At 36.9% G+C, this 23,531-nt stretch overlaps 1 protein-coding gene across 2 annotated transcripts in view; it reads right to left on the bottom strand.

Moving 5' to 3' along the window:
* PTPN4 (protein tyrosine phosphatase non-receptor type 4) overlaps positions 1 to 23,531 on the bottom strand; it is a 176,639-nt gene that overhangs the window by 60,436 nt on the left and 92,672 nt on the right. For both annotated transcript variants that reach the window (XM_024759163.1, XM_024759164.1), the window contains exons 10-12: positions 14,709 to 14,797; positions 5,326 to 5,389; positions 1,443 to 1,615 (exon numbers count right to left, since the gene is read on the bottom strand). In XM_024759163.1, coding sequence (XP_024614931.1) covers positions 1,443 to 1,615; positions 5,326 to 5,389; positions 14,709 to 14,797 — 326 coding nt within the window. The remainder of the gene's footprint in view (positions 1 to 1,442; positions 1,616 to 5,325; positions 5,390 to 14,708; positions 14,798 to 23,531) is intronic.

The following is a 23,531-nucleotide window of genomic DNA, read 5'->3' as shown; positions in this document are numbered from 1 at the left end:
CCATATGCCCCCAAGGGCAATAACAGCCTGAACGGCAAGTGTTGCTGCCCTCAACCAGTATTTTCTCTTTTAATTAGATAGTTCTTGAGCTTTTTTTTTTTAAAGAATTATTTAATTTACTGTTTAGCGCTTCAACTTCCATGATGAGAAATTTCCCTTCTTTTTTGTTTTGTTCTGGGTTTTTTTTTGGCTGCAACATGTGGCATGAAGGACCCTAGTGACCAGGGATCGAACCCATGCCCCCTGCAGTGGAAGTGCAGAGCCTTAATCGCTGGACCGCTGGGCAAGTCCCTTGAGCTAGTTTCTTTTTGTTAATATCTAGGTAGAAATTCCATCCTGTTTCAGGGATGATTTTCTCCCAAACAGTTTTCTTCAAATGTCTTTGGTATCTGTAGTCATCGTGACTAGATTTTGTTTTCTGTGGTATAGTTTGGGGAAATTACTTGATTTTTTTTTTTTCATCTGAGACTGGTTTAAATTATGGTTAAAGGCTGGTTACTACATTCTATTAATTTCTTTGTTGCCTAAGTGAAGTGGTGTGTGTATATTGACGTGTATGTCATATTTTCAAGGTCAGAGGGAAGAAACAGTTCTGCTAAAGTTAAGTATAGTTCTTGTATAACAACCCCGGTGGTCGTTTAGGTAAGGAATTAAGTTTATTGAAGGAATACCAGTATGGTCTGCACTGTTCTCTCACTGGAGATTTCTTCTGTACCTGCTAAGATTTAGTACCAATAGATAAGACTTTTTGATTTTTCCTTGACTCTCACTACCGATGTCATACTCATTCCCTAAACCTTATTACCTTTAAATTTACAAGTACCAACACCTTACTTTCCCAGTACTGTTTTTAGGATGGTGACAGGGGAGCCAATCATGACATCAAGCCACTTAAGAATCTGCTGTGCCTTTTTTATGGTTACAATTTCCTTAATTCTAGTTAAGTGCTGATACTGAATTTTGGGGCTACTTTTATTTGGAAGGAGGATGTGTTTTTAATGGTATATCCTGTACGACGCTTTATGCTGTTGTGTTTTATTTTCTGATTACAAATGGGGCATTTATAAATGCTTGAGGTTTACAATACAAATCTTTTCTGGGCCACATCTAAATATTTTCTTCACGAGAAAGTCATCTTACAAATATTTAACAAAGACAATGGAAATTATAGCAGGAGTAGATTGTAACTAATTAAATACAGTTGATTTACTTTAGGAAATAATGACCTGGAATACAGGTAATGGAACAGGTTTCTCAAGTCTGGCTTTATAATGAGAACCTACAGAACTTTCAGCTGATTAGACAAAGCGGCCAAACTCCGCGAAGACTTTGACTTAGTAGGCGCGCATGAGTAACAGATTCTATGGTTCAGTAAACTAGACTTTTCTTTAAAAGGAGGAAAAAATCCAACACTGAAGTATCAAAGCATAAGCAATACTTACCAATACCGGAATTTTGAACCTAATGTAAAATAATGTGCAAAAAAATTCTTTTGAGGTGGAAGTGGTCTGTCCAAACGGAAGAATGTGTGATGTTCTACACATGCTTTCCACAAGTTTTTACATGCTCTGTAATTCACCATGTTAAATCCCAATAACGTTTCTCTAGATTCATGCTGTAATAAATGACAAAATGCAGAGAATATCATGAGAATGTCAGGATCTAATGTTCCATTTAATTTATTTTTTACAGGTAAATGCTCTACCCTTACAAACACTAACCCTTCCTGTGTCGTTTTTGCTTATCCCATAAAAAAGCAGTAAAATTAATGGAAAGGTTTGTAAAATGTGGACCTCATTTGGTAATATTACAACTCATAGGAACTTTTATTTTAGAACACAGTTAGAAACAAATTTAAAACTTGATATATATCTATTTTCAAAACTTGGTAGCTATAATTATTTCAAAATACAATCCTGGCCCACAAATTAAACTTTAAGATACATCAACACACCTTTCAACAATATCTCTAAACTTATAAATCTGTCTAGATTGTAAATAAGTAAATAAAAACATTCAGCACTTCTGAACACTATTTTGAAATTCTTATTTTAAAATAAGTAGCAACAGGGACTTCCCTGGTAGCGCAGTGGTTAAGAATCAGCCTGCCCATGAAGGGGACACGGGTTTGACCCCCGGTCCCGGAAGATCCCACATGCCGTGGAGCAACTAAACCCGTGCGCCACAGCTACCGAACCTGTGCTCTAGAGCCTGCGAGCCACAACTACTGAGCCCGCGTGCCACATCTACTGAAGCCCATGTGCCTAGAGCCCGTGCTCTGCAACAAGAGGCCACCGCAATGAGAAGCCCGCGTACCGCAGGGAAGAGAAGCCCCCGCTTGCTGCAACTAGAGAAAGCCAACGCGCAGCAACAAAGACCCAACACAGCCAAAAATTAATTAATTAATTAATTAAAAAGTTAAAGTAAGTAGCAACAGAAACATTTCTTTAAAAATTTGGCACAAATTGCTATTTAAATAAATAGTTTCACTGAACTATCTATAGCAAGGCATACATGTCATAGGTGTACAGCTATGATTTTCACACAGTGACTGCAACCAGGTCCAGAAATGGACCATTAAGCAGCGCCTCCGAGCGTCCTTGTCTTCCCGTCTCTACCACATAACCTCTACACGTGCCCACCTTCTGCCTTTTATGCCCACGGGTTAATACCACATAACCTCTACACGTGCCCACCTTCTGCCTTTTATGCCCACGGGTTAATACCACATAACCTCTACACGTGCCCACCTTCTGCCTTTTATGCCCACAGGTTATCATGCTTATTTCTCAACTTTACATACACGGACTCATACATGTATGTCTTCAGGTCTGACTTCTTTTGTTCAATATTATGTTTCTATATTCCTCCACGTAATTGTGAAGCAGTAATTGACTCATTTCATTCTACACACTATTCTCTCATGTGAACAGACCACAGTCTATTAACCTGTTTACCGCTGACAGACATTTAATGTTTCTAGTTTGGTGATGTGAAAATGTTGTTCCTGTGTGGACTCCTGTATCTTGTCAGATGCGCGTAGGTGCGAATTTCTGTTGCTGGGCCATAGACGCCACGCGCTCACCTCTGGTCGGTGCCGCCCAGCCGTTGCCAAAATGATCAGCCTGACAGGCACCCCCTCTACCAGCAGCGCATGCTCTTCACACTCCCCGGTCACTGGCTCCCCATCTTTTTGCTCCACTATTCTGGTGGTTGCGTGAAATTATCACATTTTGGTTATAATCTGTATTTCTCTGATGCTTACTTGAGGTTCAACAGCTTTTCATGTTACTGGCCATGCGGATATTCTCAGTTCTGGGGTGTCTGTTCAAGTCACTAGCGTACTTCTGGATTGGGCTGGATACACAACCAAGGACACAGATGGTGTGTGTGTATCATACACATATTCTGTGCTATTTGACTTTCTTAATCATGTCTTTTGACGAACATAGTTCTTAATTTTAACCAGTTCTAGTTACTGATCTTCTCCTTTAATGTTAGTTTCCCTTCTATGTCCTATTAAAGCAATCTTTGCCTATCAAAAGGTCATGAAGATACCTTCTATGACTAAAATACAGTAAAATGCCCATGTATAAATTTTAAGCTGTGATGTTAGAAGACGATATGCTTAAAATATCACTTCTTGATCACCAGAGAATTCTTAATTCTGTGTAACAGCTGCTTTGTATGCATTAACACTCCCTCAGAGAATGGTTGTGAGGATTAAATGATATGAAAACGGTTGATACGTTACCAGGCACACAGTAAGACTTGAAGAAATGTTAGATACTATATTATTAGTATTACTAACAACAATAGCACTATAATGGGAAGCAAATTGGAAAAGTTGACTTAAACACCACCTCCTACCAATATAATTATCAAAGTAAAATGTTTCTTCTCTAGTTTCCAGATATGATTTATTATATTTTATTCCTCTAAACATTTACTGAAACATGTACAAGAATGTTCATTAACAGCATTAATCGTAATAGTCACAACGTGGAAATGGCAAAACTGTCCACTAACATAGTAAGAATGAATAACTAATGTATGGTATTCAGTAGAATTCCACAGCAATGGAGCAAACTATCGCTAGGTGTAACAACATGGATGAACCTCACAATGTTAAGGGAAAGAAGGCAGATAAAAATGAAAACATTCTGTATGATTTTAGATTTTAAAATTCAAAACCAAGCAAACTAATCCACGATGATACAAATGAGAATAATATTTACCTTTTGGGAGAGTTAATGACTGTTAGTGGGGGTCAACTCCATTAGTAATGATACCAGCTGCAGGGTGGTAGTAATGTTCTACATAATAACATTGTATATTATATGCTTATCAAGCACTATACTTAATTTCTGTTGGTTTTATTTCAATAAAAACTCTCTTGAAAGAAAACTATGTTTTGTGAGTATAATGATGAATCATAGTAGATCAATATCCTCTATAAAATACATTTGATTCAAATATATTTTAAGGCTTTGAATACATTTTATTTTATTATTTATTATGTATTTTTGATGTGGACCATTTTTTTTTAAGTCTTTATTGAACTTGTTATAATATTGCTTCTACTTTATGTTTTGGTTTTTTGGCCTCAAGGCATGTGGGATCTTAGCTCCCCGACCAGGGATCGACCCCGCATTCCCTGCACTGGAAGGCGAAGTCTTAACCACTGGACCGCCAGGGAAGTCCCTGAATACATTTTATACACATATACACATATAAACATCCTGAAATGTGCATTAATTTGTCAAGACTTCTAGTAATGTCAGTCAAAGGATAAGGTTAATTTAATTTGATGAAATAGATAAAATCATTTATAAGATGAAATTCTTTCCAACACTGTACTTTCTGTGATAATGTGTTGTATTTAATACACAAAAAGGACATCAGTCCACAAAGGGAGGAAATGGACTACACGTTCATGAACTAGGAACAAAAGTAAACGCTCAGAATCCCCCAAATGCAATGTACTCCTATGTGAAAGGAAGTGCTGTAGATTTGAAAAAAAAAAAAAAAAGGACATATAAATGCTCAGTTACTGACCTCATGAATGGACCCTGGGGACGACAATGAACATCACAATTGAGACCAGTTTCTAAGTTCAGGAGATAGCAGAACAGATATCTAGAATAACTTCTGATCAGAACCACAGAAACACTAGGGATATACTTTGTCATAAAATGTGAATTGCTTAACTGAGTAGGCAGTTATTAACAGTATTAATAACACATTTACTCGCACTAAAAGTTCTGTAATGAATGACGACTTATTTCTTAAAGGACTTTAGTTATGTTAATAAGGTCAACTCACCAATTCTTTTCTCAGTTGAATAAAAAACTGTTTGCACTTAAAAGAAATTTTTACAATCTTCAACCTGGATAAAAAGAGAATGAATTGGAGTATTTAAAATATTGAACAAAGATAAAAATATTAATTAAAAAATAATCTTTTAACTGTATGTTTAGTAATGTCTAAATATTTAATTATATATACATATATAAAGTACATAAAGAATCTGAAGTTTTTGGTGCTTCGGGAAAAAATAATTAGAATTTATATGCTCAACGGAACATAGTTTTATCAGAACATTTGCTGTAAACTATACATTTCCCAATTTTGTGTCTAAAGAAATACATAAAAACACATATCACAAGTTAAAATTTTAAGAATACCAATAATATAGTTATTTACTCTTTAAAACTGCATGTAGTTTTCTGCACGTTAAGCTTGGAAATCACCACTCCATCCTGGCAACAAGTAAAAAGCTCAACAGATTGAAAAATCCACAGCTCTTCTTAAATACACAAGGAAGGGAAGAGCACAGGGCAAACTGCTACCCCCAAGATTTGAGACCAACAGCTGAGTACAGGGAATCAGAGCTTCCCAGAGAAGATTCAGGAGCAGAAACTGCCAGAGGAAGCAGTGCCAGGGTAGGAAAATCTGAACTGTATTTTATGAGTTGTGGAAGGCTCAGCGTGGTCAACCCTGAGAGTTAAAAACCCCTAGAGGCCCCAGTCATAGGGCGGACCTCACGGTATTGTGAGATTCAGCTCTAGAAGCTCAAACAGATTCCGACAATAAATACCAAAGAAAAGTACCCTCAGATTTCCGACAGGGAAAGGGAAAGAAACCATGCTGAACTAGGCCAGAGCACTCTGCTCTTAACAAGGCCTACCTTTAGGGGAATCTTGTTAACCAGAGCCTGACCTGGGGAAGGAAAATACCCAAGTCCAGTCCACTCTAGCCATCCTGTCCCACCCAAGGGGAGAGAAAAAAAAATGAGAAACACTGTGAAGCTCACAGTCTAGAGGCCTGGGCTCATGAAAACACTGAGAGCTAATCACAGGACTACAGAAAACCCCCCTCCGTCGACACCTCACCACCACATTACTAAGAGCCTATTTACAGCGTTCCTGTTACCAGGGTATCCTATCTGCCCATCAAGAAAAGATTACAAGGCATACCAAAAGGCAAAAACCACAATGTAAAGACAGAGTAAGCATCAGAACCAGATATGAGAGGAATGTGGGACTTATCAGACTGGGATAAGTCTTAGTCTTAACAGGCTAAGAGTTCCAAAGGATAAAGTAGAAAGCAAGAACAAATAACAGATAGGCAATGTAAACACAGAAATGAAAATCATAAAAAAGGACCCCAAAATAAAAAATTAATATGCAGAAACCTGTTCCACTTCTATACACTAACAATGAACTATCAGAAAGAGAAATTAAGGAAACAATCCCATTGACTATCACATTGAAAAGAATAAAACACCTGGGAATAAACCTACCTAAGGATGTAAAACCTGGAAAACTATAAGACACTGATGAAAGAAACTGAAGAGGACACAAACAGATGCAAAGATACACTGTATTCTCGGATTGGAAGAATTACTATTGTTAAAATGACCATACTACCCAAGGCAATCTATATATTCAATGCAATCCCTATCAAAACACCAATGGCATTTTTCACAGAACTAGAACAAATAATTTCAAAATTTGCATGGAATAGATACATGTATATGTATAACTGAATCACTTTGCAGTACAGCTGAAACTATCAAAACATTGCTAATCACCTATACTCCAAAATAAAATGAAAAGTTAAAAAAAAAAATTTGTTTGGAAACACAAAAGATCCCGAATAATTAAACAATCTTGAGAAATAACAGAGCTGGAGGAATCATGCTTCCTGACATCAAACTATAGTACAAAGCTACAGTAACCAAAACAGTCTGGTACTGGCATAGAAACAGACACATGAATCAGTGGAAGAGAACAGACAGCCCAGAAATAAACCTATGCTCACATGGTCAATTAATCTATGACAAGAAGACAAGAATATACAATGGAGAAAAGACAGTCTCTTCAATAAATGGTGTTGGGAAAACTGGATGCTACATGCAGAAAAATGAAAACTGGACAACTTTCTCACACCATATACAAAATAAATTCAAAATGGATTGAAGACTTAAATGTAATACCTGAAATCATAAAACTCCAAGAAGAAAACACAGACAGTAACCTCTTTTACATTAGTCTTAGCAATATTTTTTGGTTATGTCTCCTCAGGTAAGGGCAGCAAAAGCAAAAATAAACAATGGGACTACATCAAATTAAAAGATTCTGCACAGTGAAGCAAACCAACAAAACAAAAAGGTAGCCTACCAAATGAGAGAAGATACTTGCAAATGATATATCCAATAAGGGGTTGATATCCAAGTATATAAAGAACTTTTTTATACAACTCAGTATCAAAAAACAAATTTGATTAAAAAATGGGCAGAAGACCTGAATAGACATTTTTTACAAAGACATACACATGGCCAACAGGGGCATTAAAAGGTGTTCAACATCACTAATTATCAGAGAAATGCAAATCAAAACTACAATGAGATACCACCTCACACCTGTCAGAATGGCTATTATCAAAAAGACAAGAAACAACAACTGTTGACAAGGATGTGGAGAAAAGGGAATCTTTGTGCACTGTTGGTGGGAATGTAAATATGTGCAGCCACCATGGAAGACAGTATGGAGGGTCCTCAAAAATCTAAAAATAGAACTACCATATGATCCAGCAGTTCCACCCCTGGGTATGTATCCAAAGAAAATGAACACTAAATCAAAAAGATTTATGCACCCCTGTGTTCATTGCAGCACTATTTATAACAGCCAAGATACGGAAACAACCTAAGTGTCCATCAATAATGAATGGATAAAGAAGATGTGATGTGTTTGTATACGTGTGTGTGTGTGTGAATATTACTCAGCCATAATAAAGAATAAAATCTTGCCAACTATGGCAACATGGATGGACCTCGAGGGTATTATGAAAGTGAAATAACTAGAAAGAAAAACAAATACCTTATGATTTCATTTATACGTGGAATCTAAAAAATAAAACAAAAAGAGACTCAGATACAGAGAACAAACGAGTGGTTGCCAGAGGGGAGAAAAGGGTGCAGGTAAAGACAAAAATATGAAATGGATTAAGAATACAAACTTCCAGTTATAAAATAAGTCATGGGGATGTAATGTATATAGAGGGAATATAGTCAATAATTCTATAATAATTTTAAATGGTGACGGATGATAACTGGACTTACTGTGTTGATTGTTTCATAAGGTATAGAAATATTTAATCACTATGCCGTACACCTGAAACTAATATAATGTTATATTAATTATAACTCAATAAAAAATTTATTGAAACTTGTTTTATGGCTCAACATATTTTCTCTCCTAGTAAACAAACCATGTACCCTTGAAAGGAATGTGTATTTTGCTGTTACTAGGCATAGTATTGAAACAGGAGGGAAGGGGAGCAGGGCACAACCTTTGAAAGAATGACATAGCCATAGGATATGACAGAAACTGGTAAGAGCCAACTAGATCCAAGATGGCGGAAGATTCGACTTCCAGTAGACCTTGAGCCTCATTATATGCTCATTGTAATGCATTAGCTAAATGACACTCCCACAGGCGCCATGACAGTTCTGAGGCCAACCATAAAAGGCCAAAAGTGGGTGGTGGCCCAATTCCTGGAAATCTCTGCCCCTTCCCCCAAAATAGCTGGAATAATCCCCACTCATTAGCCTATGAAATTACACAGCCCATAAAAACTAACCACACCATGTTTTGGGGCCTCTTGCCTTCTGAGATGGCCCACCCTCTGCCTGTGGAGTGTGTTTCTCTCTAAATAAATCCACTTCTTACCTATCACTTTGTCTGTCACTGAATTCCTTCTGTGATTAGACATAAAGAACCTGAGCTTCATTAAGTCCTGAGACCAGGTGTGTGATCTCAATTAAAAGACAGTGGGTTCTGGCTGGGTTCGAGTCCCCGCCCATGGGTTCAAGTGCAATCTGAGTCGCACAGTTTCAGTATTGTATATCAGTTAAGCCACGAGATTTGACAGTGCTTGAAACTATTTCAACTGATTTTTTATTGTCTAGTTTTTGCATTGAGTTCTGAGAGGGATATGCTCAAATCTCCAACTACGATTGTAGAATTGTCTATTTTTCCTAATTTTTTGCTTCATGTATTTTGAAACTGTGTTATTATGCACATGTATACTTATAACTGTTGCTTGTCTTTTATCAGGTGTATGGGTCATACTTTCCTTTATCTTTGTGTGTCTTGTAATATTTTGCTGGCAACCAGACGTTTTACATATTGCATCGCAGTGAGTGTTAAGTATTTGTTTCCCATCTTCCCAGCTTCCTGTTATTTGGTAGTTTACTTACATGGACTCTATCTTCACCCTCAACCTCCAGTTTAGGCTTCTGCTGTTGCTCTTCAGGAAAGCACAGCTCTGGGTGTGCCCACAGGAATACTGAGATGACCAGGGGTACTGGTCATCCCATTCTCTCAAAAACCACACCCAGCTGAGAACTCCTCTAACTGCCAACACACTGCTCTATTATTTTCAGCAGCGCCCTGGGCCATGAACTGCTTCAGGAGCAAATTCAATCAAATTGTGACCGTTCCAAAGGAACAGTCTCTGAGGCAGGCACTTGAGGCTATTTGCTCTACTATCCTGGTTTCTGTCTCTCCTGTTGTCTTTGGGTTTCCCAAGACAGTCCTTAATTAGCCTGAGCTTTGCAGTGACTTAAGTTGTGATGCTTTGTTATTACACAGGAGCCCTGGTGATGTGTCAGTTAAGTCTGGGGCTGGGGAGGAACTCGTCTTTAATCCTGTGATTAGGTCTCGGGTTTAGTGGTCTGGGCCCCTTGGCTGCACCCTTCAGTGCCCGTCAGCTCACCCCTCCCCCTAGCTGAAGCAGGAAGTACAGAGAGGGCTGGAAATGGGTACTTCCCTTCCCCCACCTTGGTTAGGCTCTGGTAAAACCCATGTTGGTTAAGTATTGGTAAAATAGATTTCCTTGAGGGCAGATCTTTGTTAAGGAGAGCAGAAAGCTCTGAGCATATTTCAAAACGGTTACTTTCCTGCTCAACTTCCATCCCCTGCCCTTCGAACACAAGCGGATTTTTCTCCAATCGTCGCCCTGAGATCCTGGTGGGGTGCCTGGTAGTAAAACTCATGAGAACGAGGGGTCCTTCCTAAGTAACTTAGTCCAAGCTAGTCTCTGCTCCATCTCCAGCAATCTGTCAATCACCCTGCATGTACTCCTACCACGGGTGGCTGTAGCGGTGGTTTCTAGTCCTGGTAAGTTGTCATGCCTTGTATTCACCTGTCTCTCCAGTTTTCAGAGGGGCAGTAAGTATGCCCTGTGTCCTCAATTCTCTGAGGGATCTGAAAAGAGTTGCTGATTTTGAGTTTTTTCAGTTTTTTTTTTTTTTCTTGTGAGGACAGGGGTGACAACTTCCAAAGTCTTTACCTGCTGGACTGGGAACCAGAACTCTCTCCTTCCTTTTTCATTTTACTAATGATGTTTTTTGATGAGCATTAATTTTAATGAAGTCTAATTATAGAATCCAAGTAACTCCCAATTCAGTATTCAACAGTTTAAAAGTATGAACTTGAACTGGATAATTTAGGGATAACCATATGTGGAAAGAAATGAGGGAATCTATTACATGGAACATTACTTTTTCTACACATAGCTCTAATTTTGAGAGAAGAGGTAAGTGAGAAGCTAGTGTTTCAGAAACTGAAAGACCCAGGTTTATTTAAAGCTCTGCTTCATACTCATCATACTTGTTAACACTGGCCCAGTCAGCTTCTCTGGCATCTCTCACTCCTTATCCATAAAAACAATGCTAACAACACCCAAGTTGCAGGGTTATAAGGTACAGATAAAATGCATTAAAATCCACGAGTGATTTTTTTCCTACCTTATTAATCATATAAAACTATCAGCTCTAAACTTCCACCTTTACTCAAAACTCTTTATTCGTGTAGAAATTTGGTAATTCCGAGCTGTAATCATATTCCATTTTTATCAAGTGATTTTTATGATTTCCTCAAGGAGACTTCCACAATACTTGGCTAAAATATCAATTTAAGGGCAATGGCAATTCTATGAACACTAATTTGAATAAAGATGATGAGGCTGAAATGGTCCCTTATTCACATGTAGTATTAATAAGAAGTATGTTGCTTTTGTGAAAATAGATCCATACTTTAAGAACTAAAAGTAAACCATGTATTTGATGATTTTCACACAACTTAATGACTGATTTTCTTTGGAAATCAATTGATATTGGATCCTAAATCATGGCAATTTGTGGTATATATATAAACGTACTCCTAATGTTGTAGTATGTACTGCTATGAGTAGTTAGGATCACAAGAAATCCTTATGTTCCAGGATGATGTAGGTCTAGTAGCTTTAACAACTTTAAATCCCATCTCTTTAGTTTAATTCTGGAAAATAAAAATTTAAAGTAATACTATATAGTATTTTCCAATCAATATCTTAAATGCTCACATTGTTCTTTTTAACCTAACTTGTGTGATAAAGACTTATAAACATGAGTTCTATTTCTCAACATGAAACTACCTTCAAGAATATTTAATAATAAAATAATATACCAACTCCTCAGCATACGGAATATATAAGATCCTTCACAATCTGAATCTAATTTCTCTCCTAAGCAACATTATTACATCTTAAATTCTTGTGCCCTTGCTTCTGTCCTCAGTGAAGACAACTGAAAAAAAAAAAAAATCAAACCAAATATCCCATCATCTCCTCAACTTGCCACGTCCTTCCTCACTATTAGGCTCCTACAAATGTTTGGTACCTTTACCCTGAATTCCCTGACTGAACCCTCTATACACACATACCTCTTCCATACTTCCTCCTCACTGAAGAAATTTCTATTCATCCTTTAAAAACCATCTCAAATACCATAGGGCCATTACAATTTTCCCTAGTGAAATTATATCCTTGGTGTTTCCAAAGTAATTTGTCAAAAACTCTTCTAGAATGCTTATTGTAAAATTTTGAAAATACAGAAAAATTTAGATTATCATTTTAACCACATCACCTGAAAAGAATTTATTTCTGATTTTGACATTCATAGAAAATGTACAACTAATAAAAATTTTTTTTAACTGTCTTTAGTAAAATCAGAAAAGTATTAAAATTGATGCACATTTACCATTATGAAAGTCAACAATTGTAACTCTCTCTTCTGAAGCATTTAAGTTACAAATCGTCTTATTATGTTTTGTAATTAATTTTTATGTGCCCACTTTTAGGCAAGGACTATGTCTTGAACTGTTTTGTATTCTCCTCTGAACATAACACAATTTGAATTATACAGGAAGAACTTAAAAGATGTGAGATGAAACACTAAATGACCTTTGACTTTCTTTTATGAGCTTTATAGAGGTATAATTTATATATAAAATGAAATATCCCAATTTTAGGCAAACAAATCAATGAGTTTTGACAAATGTATTCAGCTGTGTAACTACCACCCACCCAAACCACCATGTAACAATTTCCATCACCTGAAAATGTTCCAATGGCAACCAAGGGTCTGCTGTCTTTATAGTCTGTGTTCTCAGGAATTTCATATAAATAGAAACAAAGAGTACATCATGTTTTGTCAGGCTTCTTACACTTAGCATAATGTTTTGAGGGGCGGCTCCCCCATATTGTTTAGTGTGTAAAACAGTTCATTTCTTCCACTGCTAAACAGTATTCCACTGCAAGTGTAATCTGCTTGTCCTTTCACCAACTGATGGAATTCTGGACATCTGGAATTCTGTTCTGTGCTGTTATGAATAATACAGCTATGAACACAGTGTGCAAATCTTTATACGAACTTGTATTTTCAGTTCTCTTGGGTAAATATCTAGGAATAGAATTGCCAGATTATATGGTAAATCTATGTTTAACTTTGAAGAAATACCAAACTGTTTTCCAAAGTTGGTCTACTAGTTTGCATTCCCACCAGCAATATATGAGATTTCTAGGCGCTTTGCTTCCTTGTCATTACTTGGTATTATCATTCTTTTCAATTGGAACTATTGTAGTGGGTGAGCAGTAATAGTTCACTGCGGTTTTAATCTGCGTTTCACTAATGACTGAGCATCTTTTTGTGTACTTACTTGCCATCTGTATATCTCCTTTGGGGGAAGTATCTATTCACATATTTCGCCTATTCTTTTTAATCAAGTTGTCTTATTACTGAGCTATAGGAGTCCGTTACAGTCTTTTGATAAGTCCTTTATCAAATATGTATTTTATAAAAGACTGTTTTTGCCTTTTCATTTTCTTTACAGTGTCTTCTGGAGAGCAAAAATATCTAATTTTGATGAAGGTCATTTCATCAATTTTATATTTTGTATTTCATGTTTTCCTAGATAGTGACCTACTGGGGAAATTTATGTTTATTTTCTCAACGTAATTGTGGCAATTTTCTAAAATAATAGCTTCTGTCAGTTATCATATTTCTATTAGTGTTATGTAAGTGACTAATTACAAAAACCTATTAAATAATAATGAGATATTGAAAAATCTGGACCAATTCTTTTAGGAGATATAAAGAGAAACAGATTGATACAATATATTTCTTTTGTATTTGCTTCTTCTCCTAGAGAAAATCATTGTGTTTATTTTTAAAAACCCGAGTTACTTATATGATATTCATACAAGGGATATGTGATCAATATGATTTTTACAGTTTTCAAGTTATCCCCTTAAAGGGAAATGGCAGATGCTGCCTCTCCTTCTTCCTCACTTTGGGATATAGGAGTGATGGTGAGTGAGGCACTGGGCGATGAGGATAAGCACAGCATGCTAAGGACAGCAGAGCAATAACACAAAAGAAACATGAGTTTTAAGCCCCATGGAGCCACCATACTTTCCCAGTACCAATTTAAACCACTGTAATAAGGGGCCTTTGTTGCAGCAACCATGCCCATGTTCCAAGTAATAAACTAGCACCCACTGAATGCATTTAAGTGAAGTACTGTATTCAAAACAACTGGCACAGCGTGAGACGCGGAGTAAATATGACAATATTAGCTATTACACTACAGTACAGATTTAGAGACTAAGAGAAAAATTCGCAAAGTAGTATTTTCTTTAAACTAAGACACTTCGGAAACAAATAATTCAATTATTTTAATAGGTATCTTCCGGTAGATTCCAAGTAAGTGGGACAAAGTTGTATGACAACATTAAATAGCTCAACAACCACTTTCTTTAATATGAATTGTGTTCGGTAATATAATGGTAAAAGCAAAAGTACTGATGGAAGTTCTTACCATGGAAAGGTATTCATTCGTACTCTGTTCTTATAAATCAGAATTCCTCCTGACATCACTCCAATCATAATTTCATTGTTACTTTGATCCTTCAAAAAACAACAAAAAAAGAAAATGGCAAATCTAAAATAAACTGTTAAGATATATTTTTAAAATATGATTAGTTTTTTTTACACAGTGTGACATTTCATCAAAGACAACAGTTAACTGAATATTTACAAATCCATATGGTAACTGTTACATCATAAAAATAAAGGACATACTTCAAATCAAACTTAAACGTTGCATTATTAAAATTTATTAATCTAAAGCAAAAATGATTTCAGGATTTCCCACAGTTTATAAATGGGACTGACTCTTTGATATAGAAAATCAAAGACCTTCTCATCTTATAGAATGACAAGTTAGTACCCATCTTTCCATTTCTAAAACTATTAAGGTCCAATTACTGTGTAAATATGGTGGTAGGATTGCAAAAGTGAATAAAACCTGGAGTTCAGAGTTTGGTGAAGGGCAACCTGTAATAAAATAATATTTCCAATACAATGAGAAGTTCTGTAACAGACATAATACAACAAAAACATTATGGGAGTACAGAGTGGGGACAATTGCTGGAGAGTCTGGAAGGCTCCTGAGAAGGAAATTTGAACTGTGCTTTGATGGGTGAGTTCTCATGCTGACTGATCCAACGTGAACAGCTGACCTGCACTATTAAGAGAATGAGTGGAATTAAAACTTTCCTCAGCTGCTAATCAGTCTTGAAATAGCTCTGCTTCTTGACTTGAAATATACTACAGGCAAACTAATATAGCAATAATGCTTTTATCCCTAGCATTTATGTGATCAGAAGATAGAACTAATTAATGAAAATATAATCAAGATTTTGTAATTGTCTCCCTAGGAAAACACCTTTAAAATGTAGTTTCAATAATTTCTAATTAAATATTACTAAATTAGCCTGTTAGGTAAGCTAACGTGTAGTAAGTGGCCAAACACAGCAGTGTATGTTAATTTGTCTGGCTGCTCCTTTTCTTTTGCAATAACCAGCACCACTGCACACTATTATCAGAGTCTTAAATCACTGTTTAAAGGACGTCAATCAGAAGTGTGAAGCAAGATGGCAGGTCCGGCCTCACAGACGGCGACTTGATATACGCTCTGCTTGTTCCTTCTGCTCCCAATCTCATAAAACATCAGAGAAGATATACGAAAACAGAAAAAATCCCTAACACTTGAAAACAATCCATAACACTGAAAGGTATGTAATCAGTGGGGCAGACATTTTGAGGAGTCTGTGAAGACAAAGTGGATAAGATAAGATTTATGGAGAGAAAATAATTCCAGAAAACCGCAGCCCAAGGGGAAGCCTCAAACTGCCGTCAGGATGATCAGGTAGGGGCAGGAAGATAATTAGGTCCTATCAACCCTACAATCTAGACTGAGCTACAGGACACAGAAGTGTGTGCAGCCTGTCTACAAGTGTGGAGCAAGTGTGGATACTGGGGACAGGAATAGAGTGATCCCCAAAAGGCATGGAGAACCCCAAACTGAAAAAGCAAACTATAGGCACATTCTACCTGGCAGTTCCTTCCTTCCCTCCTCCAGCACCTAAAACAGGCCACAGTAAGGACAAACATTACGTGTGACCAAGTGAAGTAGGAATCACAAATACGAAAGGAGTATACAACCAAGGGCCACCAAGCACTTGAGAAGAACGAATGCCATTAAAGAGATATGGAAAAACTCAATAAATATGTAAAGCAGTCAGGCTGCTATGTTGGTAGAAAAACGTTAAAAAACACTGCAGGGATATCTAGGAATTCAAATTCTCAAATTATAGCTATCTATATAGCTATCAAATTCTCAAATCACAGTTATCTAGACTGAAGTATCAGTTCCCAAGGTACTGCCAGAGTTGGGCAAGAGAACCAAGAAAATAAGTATTACGTCCTTTATGGATACAAATGCTATTAATTCCAGTGTACAGAAAATAGAACGCTGACCACCTTATTTTATGCTTTTCTTATCACTTATTACTATCTAATATAACGCTATACATTGACTTGTTTAATCTGTTTATTTTTTCTCTTCTTCACTAGAACCTAAGTAGCAAAGTGCAGGGCCTTTGTTTTGCGCCCTTTCAGGTTTTTAGATGTAGAAAGGCCTACCCATTTGTGAAATGAATGGACCTCTATTATCTGTAGGAAAATATCTCCGCTGTTTAGCTTGGCACTGAAACGACCACCCCATCCCATTTCATTTCCCCCTTTATAATTAGTAAAAACCTGCTTCCCATCAGGCCATTCCACGTGTTTTGAGTACCCATAATTACATGTTTTAATTAATGCTGTTCTCATCTCTTCATGTCTCTCTGATGAATCAAATCAAACCTAACCAAAGTCTAGATCAAGTCCACCTTCTCTGTGAAAACTTCATTAGCCCTGTAGAATGTACTGAATTGTACCATGAATATGTAATCAGCAAAGTCCAGACTATGTGAAACTACAGGTGAAATGGTGCAGTTCTTTAACAAGAAAATTCTAAGGAACGGTAAGGGAAGAAGGGATTAAAAGACATTTAAAGTCATTCAGTTAAAACAAACAAATAAAAAGCAAGACCAAATTTTAGTATCCAGGAAGGCACACTGTGTGATAAAACCACAGAAGAACAATGTAGGAAGGGGCTATGATTGGTACGGTGTATAAAAAGCGTTTCTGGAATGGCTGGCTAAAGCCTACTGCTGACCTGCGTAGTGTTTACAAAGATGTTCGCTAAGATATACACACAGGTGTATGTGCTTTATTTTACAACATGTTAAAAAGCAGCAATGTAAACAGGATGAGATTTCCGAGGACTGTGAACAGATATTCTAATATTCTCTACCCATGCCTCGACTGTCCATTCACGCTGCCCTGCAGTGTGCCCTCCCCTCCTTTCTGGTGGAGACCACAGTTCTACTCTCCACTAAGTCGCTGGGACCACTTAACCATTCTAGTCTCTCTGCAGTCACACGGTAAGAATACAATAATAACACAAAGCCACTAAAATTTTCCATTTAGTATCTTCAGACCACAGTTGAGCTCAGGTAACAAACTGCAGAAACACAAACCATGGATAAGGGGGGACCACTGTATATTTCTCTAGATCTTTGTTTATATATACAAAATATAAATATGTAGTATTTATAACCACACAATTTCTTTAATCAACAAAAACTGGGAAATATTATTGCGTAATTTTTCTTTTGCACTTAGCATTTTGTAGATATCTTTTCATATCAATATATATACCTCTAACTCATCAGTTTTAACTGCTGCATATTATTCCAAAATATGGATTTATCATAATTTCTTAACCATTTCTGTTGACTCATTTAGAGATTTCTCAATTTTTAATATTACAAACAATGCTGTAATAAAAATCCTTGAACACATTATTTAAAACACCTCTATAAAAAGGGTGGAGTCAGAGAAATGGAAGTGGTCAAATATTATATTCATATCAGTATTTGCACTCCAAAGGGGTTATACCAAGTTATACTTCAACATGCTCATCTCTGTTTTTCCTGTATTTCTACTTATATGTTTTAAAGAACTACTCTATTGTGGGAACTCTTTATAAAATATGAATACTAAAAAACTTTCTGTAATATGTTGAAATTGTTTTCACTTTTACCTTTTCGCTTTATGATTTTCCCCTATATATATCATTAGTTTAAACTTATTGTTTGTATATTTTTCATGTAGTTAGGTATAAAGTTAGCCATAATACACACTCATTAATAATTAAAAAAATATTTCTGTGTGCCCTATATAGGTCTAACAGTGTTACGTGCTCTCAAATTATTCAATGAAAGTGAATACAAGTAATGACCTACTGATACTTTCATAAAGATACAGAAGAATCAAAAAGGGGAAAGAAAAAAATAAAGCTATGTCTAGACAGGTCCTGATGAGTAAAAAGCACATAGCAGAAAATGGAAAATCACTGTGTGATCTGAATATTTTAGGGTGGCACAGATGAAATCATATATATAGCTCTATTGAGATTCTTTTCTCTGTTTCAAGGGATTATATTTTTAAATTATTTGATTATTCGAACAAATATGTCCAAAAGTCCTCAAATATATGCAGGTTAAAAACAAGGTTTTTGAAGAACCTTAAAACAGAAACAGATATCATATGATTAAATTAGTTAACTTCTCTGTGTCTCATTTTCCTCATCTGGAGAGTAAGGATGATAATACTCTTACTTCACAGGGCTGTTTTAAGGATTAAATGAGATTAATATACATAAGCCCTAAGAAGATTGTCAGGCAGATAGTAAATGCTATAAAGGTGTTTCCTGTGATTATTATCTGTAACCTGTACAGTAAAATCTCTCAAAATTACCGTTCTCAGTCTTTCTTGAATATTCTCTAATCAATCAGCCTTTGGCCATCACAATAGCTCCAAAATTGCTATTACAAAGTCAATACTGGTAATATTACAATAACTTCCACATTTCTAATCCAATGCTCATCTGACATAGTTGACCACGCCTGATTCACCTGGCTTCAAAGACACACAAGTGTCTGACAGAAAGAAAGGCATTCTTTTTGAAAGGCGTTCTTTCTATCTAAATGGCTATTTCTTCCTCATCTAACCTTTAAAATTTGAAGTGTTCCAGCTCTGAGGACCTCTAATCTTCAATTGCTACTAGCTATGTTCCTTCAGTGCTCCCATGTCACGGCTTTAAATATTATCTGTAAGCTGACAATTCCCAAATGTATGGCTCTAGTCCAGACCTCGCCTCTGAACTCCAGTTCCATATACTGAATTGCCTGCCTTCCTTCATTTCGATTGATAAAAGTCTTCTAAAATTGCATGTCCCAAGACTAGCTCCTGACCCACCCTCTCAAATCTGCTTCTCTCTGATTGTTACAAATTACTGAAGTTACTCCATCCTTGTAGTTGTTCAGGCCAAAACGTTAGAATCATTCCTTGAATCCTTTTTCTCTCACACCCTAGAGCCAATACATCAGTCAGTGCTGTCACTTCCATATTCAAAATACATGTAGACCGGGTAACTTCCCTGGCGGTCCAGTGGTTAGGACTTCACGCTTCCACTGCAGGGGCCCAGGTTCGATCCCTGGTCAGGGAACTAAAATCCCGCAAGACACACGACGCGGCCAAAAAAAGTTAAAAAAAAATGTAAATCACACCATGTCTTTTATCTCCTCAAACCCTCAACTGGCCTTGCTTATAATTAAAAGCCAAAGTCTGTAAAATTCTTACAAAGTCCTGGTCCACCTGGACCTTGTCAATATGCTCCACTCCAGTTCACTGTACCGGCCATACTGTTTGGTATGGAACTTTGCTGTTCCTTGAGGTGCAAAGCACACTATTTCATGGCCTTTTATTGCCGTTTCTTCTGCTTAGAACATTCTCCCCACGGATATCTGCACAACTCCCCAACGTCTGTTCACCTTCTCAGAAGGCCTTCTCTGATATCCCATTTTTGATTGTCTCACTCCCCTTTCTCACCTTAATTTTTCTCCACAGCATCTATCACAATCTGATATATTACCTTTTAATTAATCATAAGAAAACTGAGTAGAATATACAGTAAAATGCACAAACCTTAAGTGTACAACCCAAAATGTTACAACTTGCATAACTTGAGTATATACACTGACATGTAACCACCACAAACCAACATATACATTTTTCCAAATCCCAAAAGGCTCCCTCAGGAGCCTCCCAGCTAGTAACACCTCTGCAGAGGGAACTGTTGTTCTGACTTCTGCTGATATAGACTGGTATTTTGCCTATTCTTGAACTTTACTTCCATGGAATCACATACTATGTACTCTAAGATACTCAATTATTTGCTTATAGTCTGTCTTGCCCACTGGAACGCAAGCTTCATGAGGGTAGGATTTTATCTACTCACTGCTGTATCCATGGTGTCTATAAACAGGACTTGTAACATAGAAGGTGCTCAATAAATGTTCACTGAATGAATAAATGAATAATCAAAATAGCATCATTAAGCTTTCCTTTTCTTGAAACTTTGAAGGGCAAAAGTTATTTTTCAGTAGAATTATCTTCATCATTATTACAAACACCTATGGAAATAAGATATTCACAATTAAGCCCAAAACTTGGGTAGAACTGTTTTAGGGTCAATTTAGAGCATCCTATACCTAACAAAAACCTAAGGCCAAGCCTTCTGTGATTACATTTACATCTAGATAACCAGGAATCAGTTTCTTAGGAAAACAAAGAGTTTATACCATGCTAACTTCTTTATAAAACAGAGATTCAACTTGAAGATCTACGGTATAGACATCGTATAGCTCTATTATGCTATTTTATTCCACTCTCACAGTGTAATAAATATTGACTGATTCTCTAGTAAAGATGATAGGAATTTAGTGAGCCCTCAAGCCATTCATTTAACAAGTTACTTAGGCCAACAATTACTCCTGAGATAGTGCTTCTTCCATTTTTAGAGGTCAGAAATTCTTTATAAATATTTAAATTTAGCTCCCACAATGTTCCTTGGTATGAATTTAATATGTTCAAATTATTTTATGTTTTCAAGATTAATTTGGTGTCTGTTATCAATTGACCCTAACCACAAACGTAGGGGTAACTATTATTAGTAATTTGGTGTCTGTTATCAATTGACCCTAACCACAAACGTAGGGGTAACTATTATTAGTAATTTGGTGTCTGTTATCAATTGACCCTAACCACAAACGTAGGGGTAACTATTATTAGTAATTTGGTGTCTGTTATCAATTGACCCTAACCACAAACGTAGGGGTAACTATTACTATTATTAGTCTTTCTAGGTGAGTCTGAGAGCAGTGCACAGAGGCTGTCGGGTAGAAATAATGATAGTATTTGTACCCATGGCTTGTTTACAAGTGTATTTCTTAATTTCCAAATACTCGGAGGATTTTTAAAGTCATCGTTTTGTTATTGTTTTTAGCTTAAATGCACCATGAACAGAAATTATATTCTGCATATTTAAAAATAATATGTACTCCAAATTTGTCAGATACAGTGTTCTACAGTTTGCTATGTTGCTAAAATCTATATTATGCTGATTTTTAAAATGTCTGTTCCATCAGTGATTGAATAAGGGGTATGAGAATCTATCACTTTCTTTTGCTCTGTGACAGACATTGTTAAGAGAACAAAAGGGCAAAACAAAGAGTGGGGAAAATATCTGCAAATCACATATCCAACAAAAAAAGTGTATCTAGAATATATAAAGAGTTCTCAAAACACAAGAGTAAAAAAAGAAAAGAACAAATTAAATAATGGGAAAAACACCTGAACAGACATTCATCAAAGAAAAGATATGATACCCAACATCATTAGTCATTAGGGAAATGCAAAGTAAAACCATGATGAGATAAAACACACCTATCAGAAAAGCTTAAAAAGAAACAAAACAGTACCACATGCTAAAAGGATCTAAAACAATTGGAACTTGCAAAGATGCTGGTGGGGATGCAAAGTGGTTCTGTCAGTCTAGAAAACAATTCCATAATTTCATATAAAGCTAAGTATACACTTGTTATATGACCCAGAAATCCCACTTTGGGATTATTACCCTACAGAAATGAGAACTTAAATTCACACAAAAACCTATAAATGAATGTTTGCAGTAGGCCTATTAATAACAAAACAAAACAAAACAAAAACTACTGGAAACGACCCAGATGTCCTTCAGTGGGTGAAAGGAGAAACAAACCATGGTACATCCATATAACTGAATACAATTCAGCAATAAAAGGCATGAACTACTGAACTACACAGTACCTACAATAAATCCCAAATGCATTACTGTAAGTAAAAGAAGCCAGTCTCAAAAGATTACATACTGCAGGATTCCATTTATAAGACATTTTGGAAAAGACAAACTATGGAGTCGGGCAACAGACCAGGGTTGCCAGGAACCGGGGGTAAGTATGAGGGTGGACTTACCAGTAGGAGGCTGGGCAGCACAAGCCAGTGTATTTTTTTGGGGTGGGGTGGGGGGTGGCGGTGATGGAACTGCTCTGTTTCTATTTGTGGTTGCATAAACCTACACGTGTTAAAAACTCATACAACTGAACACCAAGGAAAAAATCCATTTACGATGTTATTTTAAGAAACAAATATTCCCACGCTCCCTGCCCTCAAATCTTTTGGTTTTTTTTTTTTGGCTGTGTTGGGTCTTCGTTGCTGCACGCCGGCTCCCTCCAGTTGCGGCGAGCGGGGGCCACTCCTCGTGGCGGTGCGCAGGCTTCTCATTGCAGTGGCTTCCCTCGTTGTGGAGCACGGGCTCTAGGCGCGCGGGCTTCAGTAGTTGCGGCACGCGGGCTCAGTAGTTGTGGCTCACGGGCTCCAAAGCACAGGCTCAGTAGCTGTGGCACACGAGCCTAGCTGCTCTGCGGCATGTGGGATCTTCCCAGGCCAGGGCTCGAACCTGTGTCCCCTGCATTGGCAGGCAGATTCTCAACCACTGCGCCACCAGGGAAGCCCCTTCAAATCTTTTCTTCTTTCCTTTTTATCCTGAAGCTGTCCTTCATTCTTTTCTTTTCCACAGTTTCCTTTTCCCTTATTCATATAATCTTGCAGGCGTACTAAATGTTTTTGTTTTGTCAAATGGGCCATGTTCTCTCTTGATTCCCGGTCTTCCTTCATCCTGATGGCTCTATGGTGAAAACTACTCCCTTGGCTAGTTCTTATTAACTTTTCTGGCTTCAGTAAATTACTACTAAGAAAGCTTCCCTACCCTCTGCTCCCAGGCTGGATTAGAAGTTCCTGCCACAGGGTCCCA

Source organism: Neophocaena asiaeorientalis, unplaced genomic scaffold (genome assembly GCF_003031525.2).
Source record: "Neophocaena asiaeorientalis asiaeorientalis breed wild unplaced genomic scaffold, Neophocaena_asiaeorientalis_V1.1 scaffold593, whole genome shotgun sequence".
In the NCBI taxonomy this organism is placed as follows: domain Eukaryota; kingdom Metazoa; phylum Chordata; class Mammalia; order Artiodactyla; family Phocoenidae; genus Neophocaena; species Neophocaena asiaeorientalis.
The sequence above is the reverse complement of the archived record's forward strand: the minus strand, read 5'-3'. Positions and strand labels throughout refer to the sequence as shown.